Raw genomic sequence first — 17,401 nt, forward strand, 5'->3', positions numbered from 1 at the left:
ATCATACAAGGACTTCACACACACAAACCCACTGCTGCTTTCATATATTGCTTACTCTGTGATTTGACTGCGTGTTGTGCAATTTCAGCAAGAGTGCAATAAAACTAGTTACTTATTATTAATGTAACATGAGGTTTCATTCAATAACTGCTTTTCACGGCGAGTGATCGTTATTTTGCTAAACAAATCTCCACCTGGGAATGTGTAGCAATGTTGTCTGCCAAGCATTGTAAATGGCACTAAGTTCACGCACAAAAGTAATCATATACATTCCAGCGTGCAAGCTAAATGTGTGATGTGTAATCTGAACTAAACAATAGAAATGATTTTTAGTATTTTTCAGTGCTATTGCATAATACTCTTTTTACTAGTTACAGATCGTTTATCGAATTTAACGCTACTGTTATTCGAGGCGGCAACACTTTTCCCTAAGCAAAATGAACAGTTTTGTCGCACAAAACCTCACGCACACAACACTATTGTATTTTTTCGTGTAAAAATATTTCATTAAATTTTTTGAGAAATAATCAAGCTTCATACATCAGCTTATACGAATTTGTATCACATAACATGTAGTCGAAGTAAGTCGGGTGATGTTGAGGGTATTAGATTAGGAAATGAGACACTTAAAGTAGTAAAGGAGTTTTGCTATTTGGGGAGCAAAATAACTGATGATGGTCGAAGTAGAGAGGATATAAAATGTAGACTGGCAATGGCAAGGAAAGCGTTTCTGAAGAAGAGAAATTTGTTAACATCGAGTATAGATTTAAGCGTCAGGAAGTCATTTCTGAAAGTATTTGTGTGGAGTGTAGCCATGTATGGAAGTGAAACATGGACGGTAAATAGTTTGGACAAGAAGATAATAGAAGCTTTCGAAATGTGGTGCTACAGAATAATGCTGAAGATTAGATGGGTAGATCACATAACTAATGAGGAAGTATTGAATAGGATTGGGGAGAAGAGAAGTTTGTGGCACAACTTGACCAGAAGAAGGGATCGGTTGGTAGGACATGTTCTGAGGCATCAAGGGATCACCAATTTAGTACTGGAGGGCATCGTGGAGGGTAAAAATCGTAGGGGGAGACCAAGAGATGAATACACTAAGCAGATTCAGAAGGATGTAGGTTGCAGTAGGTACTGGGAGATGAAGAAGCTTGCACAGGATAGAGTAGCATGGAGAGCTGCATCAAACCAGTCTCAGGACTGAAGACCACAACAACAACAACATGCTGTTTCCTTTCATGGAAGTTCACTATATTTAGAGATCATTCACAGTCTAATTGGAATATATTACCTCAGATTAGGTTCTGGGCCACCAATACAGATTTATTATCGCTATTATGAGCAACAACATTTATGTCTGTATATAAAGTCAATTAAAAACTATCGCTGCAGTATGGCGGCTAACGTAAGGCAATGAGTAATCAATTCTGCTCCAACCCCTGTTTTAATACTAAAAAATAATATATATTAAACCTTTTTGTACCTTCACTATATGCATTAACATTTGAAAATATTTCTTAGTGTTAATCGCTTATTATTCAGCGTTTACCAATAAACCACGCTGTAGATCAATAGCTCCAATGGTTGCGCTGCTTTGTAGCTGATCAGAAAACTTATCATTTACATATGACGAGAATCAAAATGAAGTAAAACTCCAATCACAGAAGATTTATTTCTGTGACACATAAACTGTTTTTACCAAATATTAAATTAGCAACATAATACGGTTTTTTACTGACCTCTGTGTTACCAGATATCAGTCACATCCTATCAGTACAACACTTCGGACAAGAAGAAGGATTATTCTAGAAGAGTCATAGATAACAAAGAGGTTTCCTTTATGTTTTTCTATAAGTATTGTCTAAGATATAGTTTTTTACAAAATATTAAATTATGCTATTGACAATAATTATTTACTATGTTATTAACGACGAAGTCCTTTTTATTAATATCACGAGCATGTTCATTCACTTTCTACACACAGTGCTGTCGTGAATGTTATTCTGAATAAAATATAGGCGTGGATATTACAACTCTCACAGTCTTCTCGTCATATACGACGACGGGCAGTCAACAAGTAATGAAAAGCATTTTTTTGTGTTTTTGCTCCACCATTTTTGTTAAAAGATGCATATTTTATTGTGAGGCATCGTGATATATTCCTGCTTCACGCCCTCCAGTTTAATAGAATTCCGACAGGCGGCGGCGCTATACGTAACCTTCGAAATGGCGCCTGTAACGGATGTGCATTACAAGCAGAGAGCTGTCACTGAGTTTCTTCTGGGGGAAAACTGGAGTATCACAGATATTCAGGCCGCTTGCAGAATGTCTACGGAGATCTGGCAGTGAACAAAATCACGGTGAGTCACTGGGCGATGTGTCTGTCATCTTCACAAAGAGGCCGCGTAAATCTGCCTGACAGCCGGCCTGCCGGCCGGCCGCACACAGTTGTCACTCCTGCAGTGTTGCAATGTGTTGACTCTCTGTTTCCAAGTGACCGATGAGTCACAGACGCCAGGCTGCACAGCTGTGTGTCTCTTTTGGTAGTGCTGACTTACTCAAAGTCATGTGCTAACATTTCGCACCTTCAGAGTTCCATCTGTTTGTCCAGTAAAGGATGCAGTCTCCGGACAGCAGTACGTGGGTGATGGTGAGCTTACTGGTACAGCTAGACGGTGGCTAAGACGTTGGCCAGTAGAATGGTACCACGCGAGACTACAGGCCCTCCCAGTAGGGTGGCATAAGGCTGTCATACTGAACGGAGGTGATGCTGAAAAGTAGGATTTTTTAGGCAATGCCTGTGGGGAATAATATGGCGTATTTAAATCCATAATACGCTCTCAGGGAACAAAAAATGGTTGTTTTACTTACTGAACGCCCCTCACGTACATACAGTCGGCCTCAAATGTTCAAATGAGTGTGTAATCTTATGGGACTTATCTGCTAAGGTCATCAGTTCCAAAGCTTACGCACTACTTAACCTAAATTATCCTAAGGACAAACACACACACACACACACACACACACACACACACCCATGCCCGAGGGAGGACTCGAACCTCTACCGGGACCAGCCGCACAGTTGTCGGTCTCAATGGTACACCATTTTACACCGTCAAGAAGGACACCTTTCTCTATCACAGCCTCGAACAGAAAAGAAAGAACACGCAAGCTCTGTTTTCCTTCGAAATTTGTAAAAGAATGCCTAACGTCTCAGCTCTCTTTCCCTTGGTTGGCTTAGGTTATTCACGTCCTAAATGACTCAAGCAGAGAAACTACCGTAACAGGCGCTGCAGTGGAAGTTTATCAGTGGGTTCTGCGATAACAACAGAAGTTCGTCGCGAATAAGCGACATGTAAGTAACTGAAGGTTGGAAATGTGCAAATATAAGAAGCAAATTTCGTTTTGATAAGACACGCCAAAAGGAATCGAGGAATGACAGTTTCGAAATGGAGGAAGTGTGGAGAGTCAAAAGTACAGTAGAAGACCAGGGCCAGAGTACAGTAATCAGGTTCAAACTGATGTAAATTGTGGTCAAAATTTATGTAAATTTCGATAGTTACGTAGAGCTGAAGAGCTTTACACTGAACAGACTAGTGCAGAGGACTGCACGAAGCAGTCTTCGACTGTTCTCCACAACGACACAGACATGTGTAACGCTAAATTATTTACAGATGGTAGTCAGCTAGGAAAGCCGATAATTGAGAAAAGTATTCTTCGCAAAATCTAGCAAAACAAAGGCTGAGTTCTTTGTTTTCTCTGTTGTCCTCAGTACTTGATGCAAATGTTTTGATAACCGTGACACCCAATTTGATATTTTGGCTTACTTCCTGTTGCACTGAATTTCAATGCAAGACCATCCACGGATATGGATCTCAACCTCATCTGATCTGTACGACCTAAAATTTCTTGGCATATCATTCGATATGTTCTCTCATTGAAAGATGATGTATTATTTTCGTCACCGATACATGAAATGTGATAGTTTTCATCTTTCTCCAGAGATTATGTTATGTTGTGAGGATGTAACTTCGCAGGTCTTTCTTGAGACAGGATGACAGTGACTGTTTTCTATTTTGGACAAATACAAATACTCTCGATGGTTTTTTAATGAGTTTATGTCTTTTTGATCAATTTGTGGATGTGGCTTCCATAGCCGAAAACATCACACTTGTTAAAATATTCTGGGTTATTACTGGGTTTGTTAGCTGAATTTTTGTGAAGAAACCCAACTTTAAAGTGGAGAAACAGGCATATATCAACTGTTCCGAAACATTTTCTGTGATCAGGAGAGCATCACATTCTGTTTGGTAAAACTCTTGGCCTGGAAGTCACGCGCCTGTATTATCATACGATATGCAGGGACACGATAGAGATTATTAAACATGCCAATAGTTTGATGGGATGAAGCTGATTGTGAAACTGAAAAGTATCTTTATTCCGCTGCTATAGAAGATGAGTACTGTTCTTCTATCATGGGGCGATATCATAGTGAATGCAGTAATCGACAATGGCCAATTAAGCATGAACTTTTTGAAAACATGAGGCAGCATATCTCTGCTGGGGAGCACGCAGAAACGAACTTTTATTGCAGTCAGTAAAGAGGCAGCAGCTTGCATGCTGGAACGCAAGTCGATTTCTTAGAATTATACATAGAAGAGATAATTAATATAGAAGTATCTTGAAGGACATCTGGAGCGACTGGATACAGTGTTGTGGAATTAATCGGTCCGCGTAACTGCTACAATCACCAGTGAGTATACGACGAGTATAACCAAAAGAAATGTGAACAACTGACACAAATAGTCTGTTAGATAAAGTATTACGCGCAACAGCCGCGGAATACACTTAAGTCCGACATAATGCTGTCACAACCGAGCAGAAAACTCTTTTGTCTACAACTGACATTTTCAACGTAATGTGATCGTTGCACAAATGGCGTTCGTTGCGAAATAGAACGGCGCACACTGCCGCCTTGGCTGGGATCTGAATTTATGTTCACGCCTGCATTTTTTGCGGTGTTTCCTTGTTTTTACTCAACTCCCATACAACAGCACACACTCACACTAATATCCCTCCCGTATTGAGATAAGTGTCAAAGGCTTGCAGTTAAGGCAAATGCAAATTGCCTCCATTTTACTGGTGTGTAAAACATAAAAAAGAGAAAACGAAAGGAAAAAAAGGAAGATTGGATTTAACGCCCCGTCCATATCGAGGTCATTAGAGATGGAGCACAAGCACGCATTCTGTTAAGGGTGGTGAACGAAATCGGCCGTGCCCTTTCGAAGGAACTACCCCGAAAATCTCTGGAGCGATTTCGGGAAATCACTGAAACCTAAATCTGGATGGAATTTGTAACAACAACGCTGTACTATTGTACATATAATAATTTTTTTCTGATTTTTCGATAAACTAGTGTAATCGGTGTTCTGATTTCATTTCTTTTTTTTTTCATGCCATTATGTTAAAGAAACTGTAAACAATTTTCGATGTGAATATTAATGTTTATGTCAAATTTCAAGCAATATTGTAATAGAATTGAAGTGTAACAAATGTTGTAACTGTTCTAAAATATTAAAGTTGTAATTGTGCGTCTGGTACATACGTAGGCAATGTATTAGGATATGTAGAATGCAAAACCTCGGGTGAATACCCGGCTTGTAAAGGAGCGGTAAAAGGTGGATGGCAGGCGAGCGCGGGAAAATGCACACGGGCGCTGCACGGCATAACGGGCTCAGCAGTAGTAGTCGGAGTTGGGTATTTGGTCTAGGCAACACGTTCTGGATGGAGGAGGCTCTCCTGGAAGACGTAGTTTCATTGAGCCTCGGATATGCCGTTCCGACGCCTATACAACATGGCAAAATTCCATATGCACTAAATGGAAAAGTATTGCGACACTATGAAGAAGTAAATTGCCGATACATCAAGAGTCATTGCTGTGGTTGTATGTGTGCTTTGTGCTTCGCCATCTCGCCCCCCGCCAACCGCCACATCGATACAAACAGGTTGAAACTTTTAGTACTGTATTCGTGTGGACCAGTGTTACTTTTGTTCCATACTGTTCAATAACAACTTAAATTTTACCAGAAATGTCCTATCATTTAATTATCCTCACAACTAACCTAGACAAGGTCCTTTCCAAATGTTGCGCAATTCGAGTGTCCCGAAATGAAGAATTAAAGTTTATGTTAATAATAATTACCTGCAGACCTAGCTATGTTAGAAAGATGTTTAAAGAACTTTCTTTGTTAATGAACTAATAGACGAATAACAAAGGTCTGGCAAAGTTGGAAGATAATTTTGATATTGATTTAGTAATGAAACTTAATTATTTCGAGACAGACATAATGGTATTTAAATGAGTAGGAAATAAAACAAAAAGAGTAGTAAATCATATATTGGAAATCTTGAGGGCATAATGATTTCAGTAATTAATTGTTTTAATACAGTGATCATAACTGTTTCAGGGTCCCCCCCCTTTTTTTATTCATTTGAATTCTGAAGTGTTCTAAACTGATTTGACCAGCAAAGTCAAAGCCAAAATAGGAACCAAAATTTATCAGTGTTTTACCTTTATCAAAATTGGCATTGTGTGTGTGTTTCGAAAGTGCTATTTCTAGGGTAACCTATGCCCGAATTTAATCAGATCAATAGACAGTACGAAGTTTTGTAGTAAACATTATAGTCTAATGTTATGTATTTATGGTTTATCAATATTAGTACAGAAAGTGAAATTAACTGTTCAGTAGATTTTCTGGTTCTAAAATTTACCATATAATGCAGTGTTATTACGTGTTGTTTTGTTTAACGTACATCAACTTGTACAGGGAAGAAACTCAGTTAATGCCTAATTAGGCTGGCGACCGTATTATTAGCAAATTGGTAGCATATTCTGTGTTGTTTCTTGTCCATCCTGACGTGTAGTTGCATTTCGGACTTGCTTGACGTAACATTGTTATTACAGAGTGGGTGTAAGTCTGATTTGCCTCCATTCAGGTACACGCGGTCAATTTCTATACAAAAATCCTTTCTCATAAGTTGAAGCCCGTCAACTTACCATAGTACAGGCTGTAATGAGTATCGTGTGCACAAGCGCAGCTTTATAAGTGGCTCCCGGTGACAGGACATCCAGTTGTTGTCGGTCACAAATTAATGTGAATACTGAACAGTGGATGTTCAGTGGCATGAATTACAATATTATTCAGTAAAGTAAATAGCAGTGAACGTCAAGTACGGTAGTGGGGTGTAATTTGCATTCAGTATGGACAGGAACGTAGACACGGTAGATTTGCCGAGCGTAATGGAAAATGTGGCTGGCAATGACAGGAGTATACGCGGCCAGATAGCAGATGGCGTTAGCGGTAGACAATTGGCGTACATACAATACCACGAACATGTTAACGAACAGATTGAAATGTCGAGAGTACCTCGAACACAGCCAGGAATAAAACAGGAAGTAGAATACGACTTTGTAGATGATAGTGGGTATGTGAACGAATCCACTGAGATGTTTGATTCACCACAGATAAAGAAAGAACCGAAAGAAAATTTTGATGTAGGATCGGAACACACCGATTTCGTAGGACAAAACAACGTGAAAATTTTAAGCATGAACGATTTATTTGAACAATTAACCGAACAAATTGCAGGACAGAATGATCAGCTTAAAACACATGTTGATGAGCTCAAAACACAGAATGATCAGCTTAAAACACACGTTGACGAGCAGCTCAAAACACAGAATGATCAGCTTCAGAAACAAGTCAGTAATCAGGTTAGTCAGCTTAAAACACACGTTGATCAGCAGCTCAAAACACAAGTTGATCAGCTTAAGCACAGGTCGAAGAACAAGGAATTTAAATTAGTAAACAAATAGAACAGGTAGAACAAAAAGTGGGTAATTTAAGTTCTGTGGTAAATACTATGAAATTTGAAATTGACACAATTAATAAAAATATGGATACTATGCAGGGGGAAATTGACAACATTAACAGTAGGTTTGATGTTGAAATTCTCAACATCCAAGAGAAAGTAGAGCCTCTGGTTGAAACAGAAGTAGACGAAAAGGTTTTCGGTCTTAAAACTGAGATCATAAACGAATGTCAACATGGAATCTCACCGTTGAAAAAGGCAGTTTCAGACACTGAAAGAGATTTAGACGAGAAAGTTACCGGATGTGTACAACAGTGTGAACAAAATACATCGAAAATTCAAGGCAAAATTTTCGATCTCGAGAGTAAAATCAAAGATAGGCCTGGTGTTGTCTGTAATGGCACACCACTTACGAAGCTGTTGGAAGGTGACGAACGCTTCGATCCCGCCAAGAAACATAACGGATGGCAACCGTTGGAGTTCATCAAAAATTGCGAGAAAATGTTTCCTGAACACTTGTCCGGTCAGGAAAAGATAAACATAGTAATTAGCGTCTTAGCAGGTGAAGCTAAGCGCTGGGGAATTAAAAATACCGAACAAATGACGTTCGAAGAATTTAAGCAAAAGTTTACGGAAGAATATTGGTCTGAACAAAAACAGGATCATTTGTGGCGCGAGTTTATCATGGCCAAACTTCATGATAACAGGGGCAGGAATTCTTTGAAAGATTTCTGCGAATATTGGTACCGAAAGTTGACGCATTTAAGAGGGAGAAGATCCGATTCTGAAATCATATAAAAAGCTTCCAGAAGATTCAAAGAGATATGTGGGAAGCAATCATCGTAGCTTCCAAGCGTTTCTTGAGAGGGTCGAAGACGAAGACCATCGGCGCGAAAGTCGTGCCAATTATCAGAATTTTGGTAACATAAATATTCGCAATAATGACGAGAGAAATGACGGCGAAGGGTTTCGCGTCAACGTGATACAGAGAGGAAGAGGCAGAGGCAGAGGAAGAGGGAGTTATCTAGGTCGCGGTAGAGGGTACACCGCGCTAAATAATAACGACGCGGGAAACTGATTTCCGCAAACGTTGTGGGCCAAACGGAAGCGGACAGTACATACCGGCCCCGATTTAAGAAATGTTACCGGACTGACAGTAAAGTTATGAGACAGGTTAGAGACAGGCGTGGAACGACGCAACGTGTAGTTGCGGAGCAAGCACCAGGTGCGAGCACTGGTGAGTCATCTTCGCCGCGCAGAGCAATACTTGTTAACAGGCGAGTGGAGCATCAGAGGGCAACGGCCCAGTCTAGCAGAACAGCTGTTCAGAGAGAAGCCGCTAGCAATGCGGCAGTATTAGGTACAAACATTACCGTAAGAGCTGGTGAATACATTATGAATGGTAATTCCGTGGCGACGGAAATAATAGATGAAACTGTGGATACACAGAGAGGTGTGGTTAACAGTGTTAGCAATGAAGTAAATGGCGAGAATGAATTAGCAGAAGTAACTGATTGGCATGTGCAGATTGATGATCTGTACAAGGGCCTCAAGCAATGTGAGTGGGAGGATTTTAAGGAGGAGTATGAGGCAAGGAGGTTAATTAGTGGAAAAGGAAATAGTAGGGACGTCGATAAGGTGACGTGGCCCAAATGTGAAGAGGAGAGAGTAAATAGCGCCGCGCAAAGTACGCGTGCTGCTGATAGGATGAAGGTTAAAGATAGGAAGGAATTGGAGGATGAAATCCTAAGCATTGACGAGGAAGTAACTTCTGTTAATGATCCGCCAACAGTACACGCTGCTACCGAAAGGCACCATGGAGAAGGGGCAGGTAATTACCTAAAAGTAACTGAAGTCCACGAGGATCACACTAAATATGAAGTAGCAGTGGATGTGAGTAAAGCTGACAATGAGGTCATTTTGCCGAAAGAGGATACTGAGTTAAAATTAAAGCCTGACGAAAATGCAGAGGAAGAACTTAGTGCCTGTCTCAGAAAAGTTTTTATGTTGGAACCTGAAAGCGATTCAGAATGGTCAGATTCGGACGACAGTTCAGAAGGCGAATATTTCGGTACTAGTGAAAATAATAGCAATACAAAAAAATGGCTCTGAGCCTTATGGGACTTAACATCAGTGGTCATCAGTCCCCTAGAACTTAGAACTATTTAAACCTAACTAACCTAAGGACAACACACAACACCCAGCCATCATGAGGCAGATAAAATCCCTGACACCGCCGGGAATCGAACCCGGAAACCCGGGCATGGGAAGCAAGAACGCTACCGCACGACCACGAGATGCGGGCAATGGGAATACAGCTAATTGCGATATTGTACCTAGTGATGACGAAGTTTCAAAACAAAACCCAGATATTGAGACTGAACACAGAAAGAAAGAGCCACCTGACGACTCAGTGTTTATTTTGCAAAGAATTCAAGTAAGTACAGACTTTGAACTCCAGAAACCGAGAAAGCCACCAGATATAAACGATTCACAGGTCAGGAACGTATCTTGGGATGATGTCACAGTCGACCAAGGTGCGTTGTGAGAAAAAACAGGAAGGGGCATGATTTAGAGTCTAGGGCAGATTTATATTGGACTTTGAGAATGTCATGAACACAGTACATCATGAAACTACTGGGTTCCCAACGGAAGAAATTTTGTTAGGCAGCAGAAGTAAAATTTTAATTGAGCAAAAACTAGAGTTTCCACCTTGTACAAGCTTGGGGTTGAGTCAAAAGAAAGAATTAGTCAGAAAAAGGGCAAATCAAAAAGCTGAATCTAGATCTAAAAGACATGATAAAAATATGAAAGTGTCAAAATTTAAAATTGGAGATTATGTTCTTTTAAAAACCCACGAAAAATCTAGTGAACTGAACCATGAAATTTCCAAATTTAAATACATTTATAATGGACTGTATATAATACAGAACATTCCACACGATAGTGCTTACTACCTGATCTGCCCAAAATCCAAAAGACCTTTAGGTGTAAGAAATGTTGTGGACCTGAAACTGTATGTTCCTAGGAGTGAGTGACCTAAGTACACTCAGAGAGCAATTTGCAGTAAATGTGCTGTATCTTATGCTGAAACCATTTTATTCTAAATGTAACAAATCTTTGTAAATGTATGTATACCAATGTCAGTGTACTAATGTAGTTCTGTGAGTTTCAGATTACCAAATGTCCTATAAATGTAAAGATGTATGGAGAAAAGGGTTGAAAAGAAAAAGCAAATGCTGTAAGCCAGATAAAAGATGGGACTGCCGAAAACCAAAGTGGGCAGTATATGAGTCATAATATAAAGGACTGCCAAAAATCAAAAAGGGCAGATAAATAGTCAAAGGAGAATTGTAAGTGTGGTACAGGAGATGTGATAAAAAGGTGCGAAATGTACTGCCCAAATCTGAATAATAGGCAGCAAATATGTGTAGTAATTTTCTAAATATTATTGTGTGTTTATTAGTAAATAAGGAAATGGACTGCCATTCGATGCAAGCAGCAACAAATTGTCTTATAGTGTATATAGGTATTTGTATTTGCTTTTGTAGCTAAGTGTTTGTGTTCCAAAATTTGATTTTATTTTTCTGAGAAATTTAATAAAAAATGAGTAATTTGCTATTTAAATCATGTTGTGATAGGAGGTTGGACTATGCCAAAGGCACTTAAGCAAACGATAGGTAAATGTTCTTGATATGTTAAAAAGTATAGACCTAGATAATGTGAGTGAAGGGAAGTTGTGGTAAAAACTTTTATGATGGCACATTCATGAAAGGATTCAGAACCCCTGTATAAATATAAAATTCAGTGTTCCCATCAAATTTGCACTTAGTGAAATTTACTGGAAACAGGGGCATGTGTAACAACAACAACAACGCTGTACTATTGTACATATAATAATTTTTTTCTGATTTTTCGATAAATTAGTGTAATCGATGTTCTGATTTCATTTCTTTTTTTTTTTTTCATGCCATTATGTTAAAGAAACTGTAAACAATTTTCGATGTGAATATTAATGTTTATGTCAAATTTCAAGCAATATTGTAATAGAATTGAAGTGTAACAAATGTTGTAACTGTTGTAAGATGTTAAAGTTGTAATTGTGCGTCTGGTACATACGTAGGCAATGTATTAGGATATGTAGAATGCAAAACCTCGGGTGAATACCCGGCTTGTAAGGGAGCGGTAAAAGGTGGATGGCAGGCGAGCGCGGGAAAATGCACACGGGCGCTGCACGGCATAACGGGCTCAGCAGTAGTAGTCGGAGTTGGGCATTTGGTGTGAGCAACACGGTCTGGATCGAGGAGGCTCTCCTGGAACTCGTAGTTTCATTGAGCCTCGGATATGCCGTTCCGACGCCTATACAACATGGCAAAATTCCATAGGCACTAAATGGAAAAGTATTGCGACGCTATGAAGAAGTAAATTGCCGATACATCAAGAGTCATTGCTGTGGTTGTATGTGTGCTTTGTGCTTCGCCATCTCGCCCCCCGCCAACCGCCACATCTATACAAACAGGTTGAAACTTTTAGTACTGTATTCGGGTGGACCAGTGTTACTTTTGTTCCATACTATTCAATAACAACTTAAATTTTACCAGAAATGTCCTATCATTTAATTATCCTCACAACTAACTTAGACAGGGTCCTTTCCAAATGTTGCGCAATCCAAGTGTCCCGAAATGAAGAATTAAAGTTTATGTTAATAATAATTACCTGCAGACCTAGCTATGTTAGAAAGATGTTTAAAGAACTTTCTTTGTTAATGAACTAATAGACGAATAACAAAGGTCTGGCAAAGTTGGAAGACAATTTTGATATTGATTTAGTAATGAAACTTAATTATTTCGAGACAGACATAATGGTATTTAAATGAGTAGGAAATAAAACAAAAAGAGTAGTAAATCATATATTGGAAATCTTGAGGGCATAATGATTTCAGTAATTAATTGTTTTAATACAGTGATCATAACAGTTTCAGGGTCCCCCCCCCTTTTTTTATTCATTTGAATTCTGAAGTGTTCTAAACTGATTTGACCAGCAAAGTCAAAGCCAAAATAGGAACCAAAATTTATCAGTGTTTTACCTTTATCAAAACTGGCATTGTGTGTGTGTTTCGAAAGTGCTATTTCTAGGGTAACCTATGCCCGAATTTAATCAGATCAATAGACAGTACGAAGTTTTGTAGAAAATATTATAGTCTAATGTTATGTATTTATGGTTTATCCATATTAGTACAGAAAGTGAAATTATCAGTTCAGTAGATTTTCTGGTTCTAAAATTTACCATATAATGCAGTGTTATTACGTGTTGTTTTGTATGAACGTACATCAACTTGTACAGGGAAGAAACTCAGTTAATGCCTAATTAGGCTGGCGACCGTATTATTAGCAAATTGGTAGCATATTCTGTGTTGTTTCTTGTTTATCCTGACGTGTAGTTGCATTTCGGACTTGCTTGACGTATCATTGTTATTACAGAGTGGGTGTAAGTCTGATTTGCCTCCATTCAGGTACACGCGGTCAATTTCTATACAAAAATCCTTTCTCATAAGGTGAAGCCCGTCAACTTACCATAGTACAGGCTGTAATGAGTATCGTGTGCACAAGCGCAGCGTTACAAATTTATTACTTCAAACTCCATTAAGTTCTAATTTCTCTGAATCATTGAATCTGTAAATTAGTCATCGCCAAAGGTATCTTTCACGATAATATATGTTTATACTTAGTACCTTTTTCTATCATTTTATAACTTTATTGTAAAGCCTAACTCTGAATGACACAAATATACTGTTCACTTCAGACGATCCACTCACATTTATGTGAACACGTGTCAGAAGGCTCAACAAACACGATCTGTAACGCAGACTTGCAGGTAGTCAGTCAGTGAGGCTCTGCAAGGTACGGACAAGGACGTGGAGCCGTGCCTACTCCAGTGGCGTGGCCAGCTGCCCTGTGTACTTTCCTGGAGGATTAGCGGCGCGAACAGCCCGATCGAGGTGGCGCCACAGAACTTGACTGATCTCAAATAGGAAGAGACCGTGGGAGAAAGAAAACCTCATGCAGGTGCTCTTCGAATTTCACGTGTACACTCCGAGCTGTGTAATGCTTTTCATTGTCTTGCTGGTAGATGCAGTCGTGCCGAGTAAAATCCAGACTGCATGTAGGAGTGGTCATGGGCTCAGCGATAGATGCATACTTGTGTTGATCCATTTTACGTTCGAGAATAATGTCATCCGCGGAATACCACGAAAACGTTGCCCAGACCATGACGCTCGCTCATCCAGCTTCGAAGCTTCCGACGAACGTCGCAGGGCAGTACGCGTCAACGGAAATCTGTACGATGCTGCAAAAAACGTGATTCACCTGGAAAGGCCACCTGTCGGCGCTCAGTGGACGTTCAGTTGCGGTTCTGGAGTGAGAATCCCAGCCTCCGTCGCCTATGAACGGCAGTCAGCATGGGTGCAGGAAGGAGGTGGCTGCTGCGGAGGCGCTAGCAGCGACATTCGCTGAACGGCCGTTGAGGAGGCACACATTTATAGGCTAACGAAGGAGACGTGGGTAAGTTTTTTGCAAACGTGAACACTAAAAACAGTGTGCATATGATTTGAAAGTTGAAAATGTGCCGAGTAAGAATCAGTAGCAGTGGTTCTACCTTCATCAACTATCGACGCAAATACAGGAAAGGAGGATTTAATTAGCTTCCGAAAGCATATTTTTATATCATAGGCATCTATTCTTGGGTTGGGGTTGATTTGTTTGGGAGAAGAGACCAAACAGCAAGGTCATTGGTCTCATCGGATTACGGAAGGCGGGGAAGGAAGTCGGCCGTTCCCTTTCAAAGGAACCATCCCGGCATTTGCCTGGAGCGATTTAGGGAAATCACGGAAAACCTAAATCAGCATCTACTCTACGTAATCTTAAATGAAGAAACAAAGGGAAAGTTATATTTGAGACGGCAGATCAAGTGCACATTTAACGAAAACGAAAGGTTTGAAAATGCCTCCCTGACGCGATGTTCCTACTGTAAGAATAATAATATTTACTATTTAAAACAACTGTCACGAGCACGTGACAGGAATGACGAACAAAAAGCAACGTTGAGTAAACCTGCATTACAGAGAAATAGGAAACGACAAAGATGAAGAAGTAGAAAACGAAACAGAAGAAGAAAAGTATGTACAGATTAGTTTTAAAAGAACCATTTTTTAGTGTCCCATAGGGAATGGTTAAGATTCAAGTATATTGAGAATGGTCTTTGTTTATGGTGTTAGATGAAATGTGGGGTGTAGAAACGAGACGTGAATACGAGAGATGAACTGCTTGGTGGCATCATTGAAGCTGCTGCTCTCATTAGGGAACGTACAGAAGCACTCGCACAACCAACAGTACATGTCCTACCTAGAGTGCGCATATCCAATTAAGCTGACGGTGGGATACTCTAGAATTTATTTTCAACTGTAAAACACTTGTAATGTGACATGCACAAGAGGGCTTAAGGTGAATCTGTTACAAAAAATGATATTTTTCAATTGACACTTTGTAAAATGTGTTGTAACATTTACTACCTGTTATATATCTGTACATGTGTAAACCCGATATTTTATTGAACAGCACTGAAGCTGAATATGATACTATACTATCTCGGAAACTATTCGAGAATATGTCCATATGAATATTTCACCTTCAAATGATCGTTCTTCTGATATCCCTGAAAAGTCAACATACCTGCCGAGAAAACCTGTACCCAAGGGGTTTGCAGTTTAATTTTTTTCGTGTTTACACATTTAGTACTTGGTTGTGTGGACCAATGCCTGAAGCTGTTTGAATAAATAATAATATGAGGGACGTTCAGTGTGTAATGCAACAGATATTTCTGAAGGCAGTTTGGTTTGATTTGCCATTCCAGTGCAGGATATCGTTTCCCTCTCTTTTGGATACGAAACTCTATTTTTCAGAATAATCTCCGTCCGATGAGAGGGCCTTACGCCTCCCTACCACGCTGACCTGTATGCCCGCACGGTACCACCTGCTGGTCCACGTCGGAGCCAACGTCTTGTAGCATCATCCACGTACTGCTTCCTGCGGAGTCCATTCTTCTTTCGACCAGAGACATGGAACTCGGAAAGGGCGAGATCCAGGCTGTAGGGTGAATGAGGAAGACCATTCCAGTGAAGTGTTGTGAGATCCTCTTGGATACGCAGACATGTGTGGGGTGTTGTGTTGTTATGGAGAAGGAGACAGTCGTTCACATTTTCGTGGCAACGAACACGCTGAAGTCGATCCTTCAGTTTTATGATGGCAGCAGGGCAAACTTCAGAGTGTCCACACTACGAACAGAGATGTCCAGCTCTGGAGCGAGGTGTCTGTGATCCGTCAGTCACCTCGAATGAAAACGTCCACACGTCCCAAAAGTGCAAGAGTCACAAACGTATGCACCGAACCGGCACGAGGGAGATCGGTCAGGTTAGCGCGACTCTGTTGCAGAGATGACAGACGCCCCCCCAGGCCTCGGCAGACATTCTGCAAGCAGTTATGAATATCAGCGATACTCTGGATTTCCACCAAATGAAACTTAATGACAGCGCTGTGCTTTGAACGCACCTGCATTGCAGATGTCATTTGGAAGGCGACATATAGCGCCGCCACATATCGAAACTTCATAAAACTACAGAAGCTGAAGCGTGATATTCCAAATTCTTCATGTTTTCAACAGAAAGGGACAGAGAAAAAACTATGTTACATTACATGTTGAACGCCCCTCGTAGAACGATGCCTTCATTTCGAATGTGTACTTTACTCCGTCGACGTTGTGCAGCTTTACAGACCGGTCGTCAGCAAAGAAATTGTTTGGAACAAATGCTGCTACGTATTTATTTATTTACATACAGTTGCGGTCAAACCGAATGTCGGTTTGAATAAGGCAAAAACTGCTCTTGTACCTGTTACAGGTTCTAGAAGCTACTCGTTGAAGCGTTCCACTGAAGTCGTCCGTCGGACAGACAGATCTGTTTGCCCGCCGGCGGAGAGGAGTATGGACTGCCATAGGGCGATAACGAGCTGCCCTGCCGGAGCTACGCGGGCCGCCTGTCCTCTGGAGGCGAACAGCCGCTGAGGCGCGCCACTTGCTGTCAGGATGGAGCGGTACGCAGGTCGCGTCGCCCTGGTGACGGGCGCCAACTCCGGCATCGGCGCCGCCACCGCACGGGCGCTGCTCAGGAGGGGGCTCGAGGTCGTCGGCCTCGACAAGAGGATCGACAGGGTCCAGGTAGTTAACTAACCAGCACCCTCGGTACAGCATCTCAAAACTGGACAGGTTCAAAATCTGTCCCAGAAATTCTGAAACAGAAATAGCGTTGGTTTCAGTGCCATATAGAAATGAATGTGATGTATTAAGAGTAAGGTATTACTTTTTTCTATTTTTAACTCCATCACTTTTTTATGACACAATCGTAACTGGTTTTCAGCCTTCATAGGTCATCCTCAAATGCTACTTTTTTTGAGTCATCAGTCTTCTGACTTGTTTG

The 17,401-nt window shown here is 40.5% G+C and overlaps 1 protein-coding gene across 1 annotated transcript in view; it reads left to right on the forward strand.

Annotated features, from left to right (window-relative positions):
- LOC126235607 (dehydrogenase/reductase SDR family member 11-like) overlaps positions 1–16,846 on the forward strand; it is a 186,033-nt gene extending 169,187 nt beyond the window's left edge. Inside the window, exon 8 of the mRNA XM_049944318.1 lies at positions 16,826–16,846. Coding sequence (XP_049800275.1) covers positions 16,826–16,846 — 21 coding nt within the window. The remainder of the gene's footprint in view (positions 1–16,825) is intronic.
- Positions 16,847–17,401: the final 555 nt, after the last annotated feature.

The sequence above is a fragment of the Schistocerca nitens genome, chromosome 2 (genome assembly GCF_023898315.1).
Source record: "Schistocerca nitens isolate TAMUIC-IGC-003100 chromosome 2, iqSchNite1.1, whole genome shotgun sequence".
NCBI classification, from domain to species: domain Eukaryota; kingdom Metazoa; phylum Arthropoda; class Insecta; order Orthoptera; family Acrididae; genus Schistocerca; species Schistocerca nitens.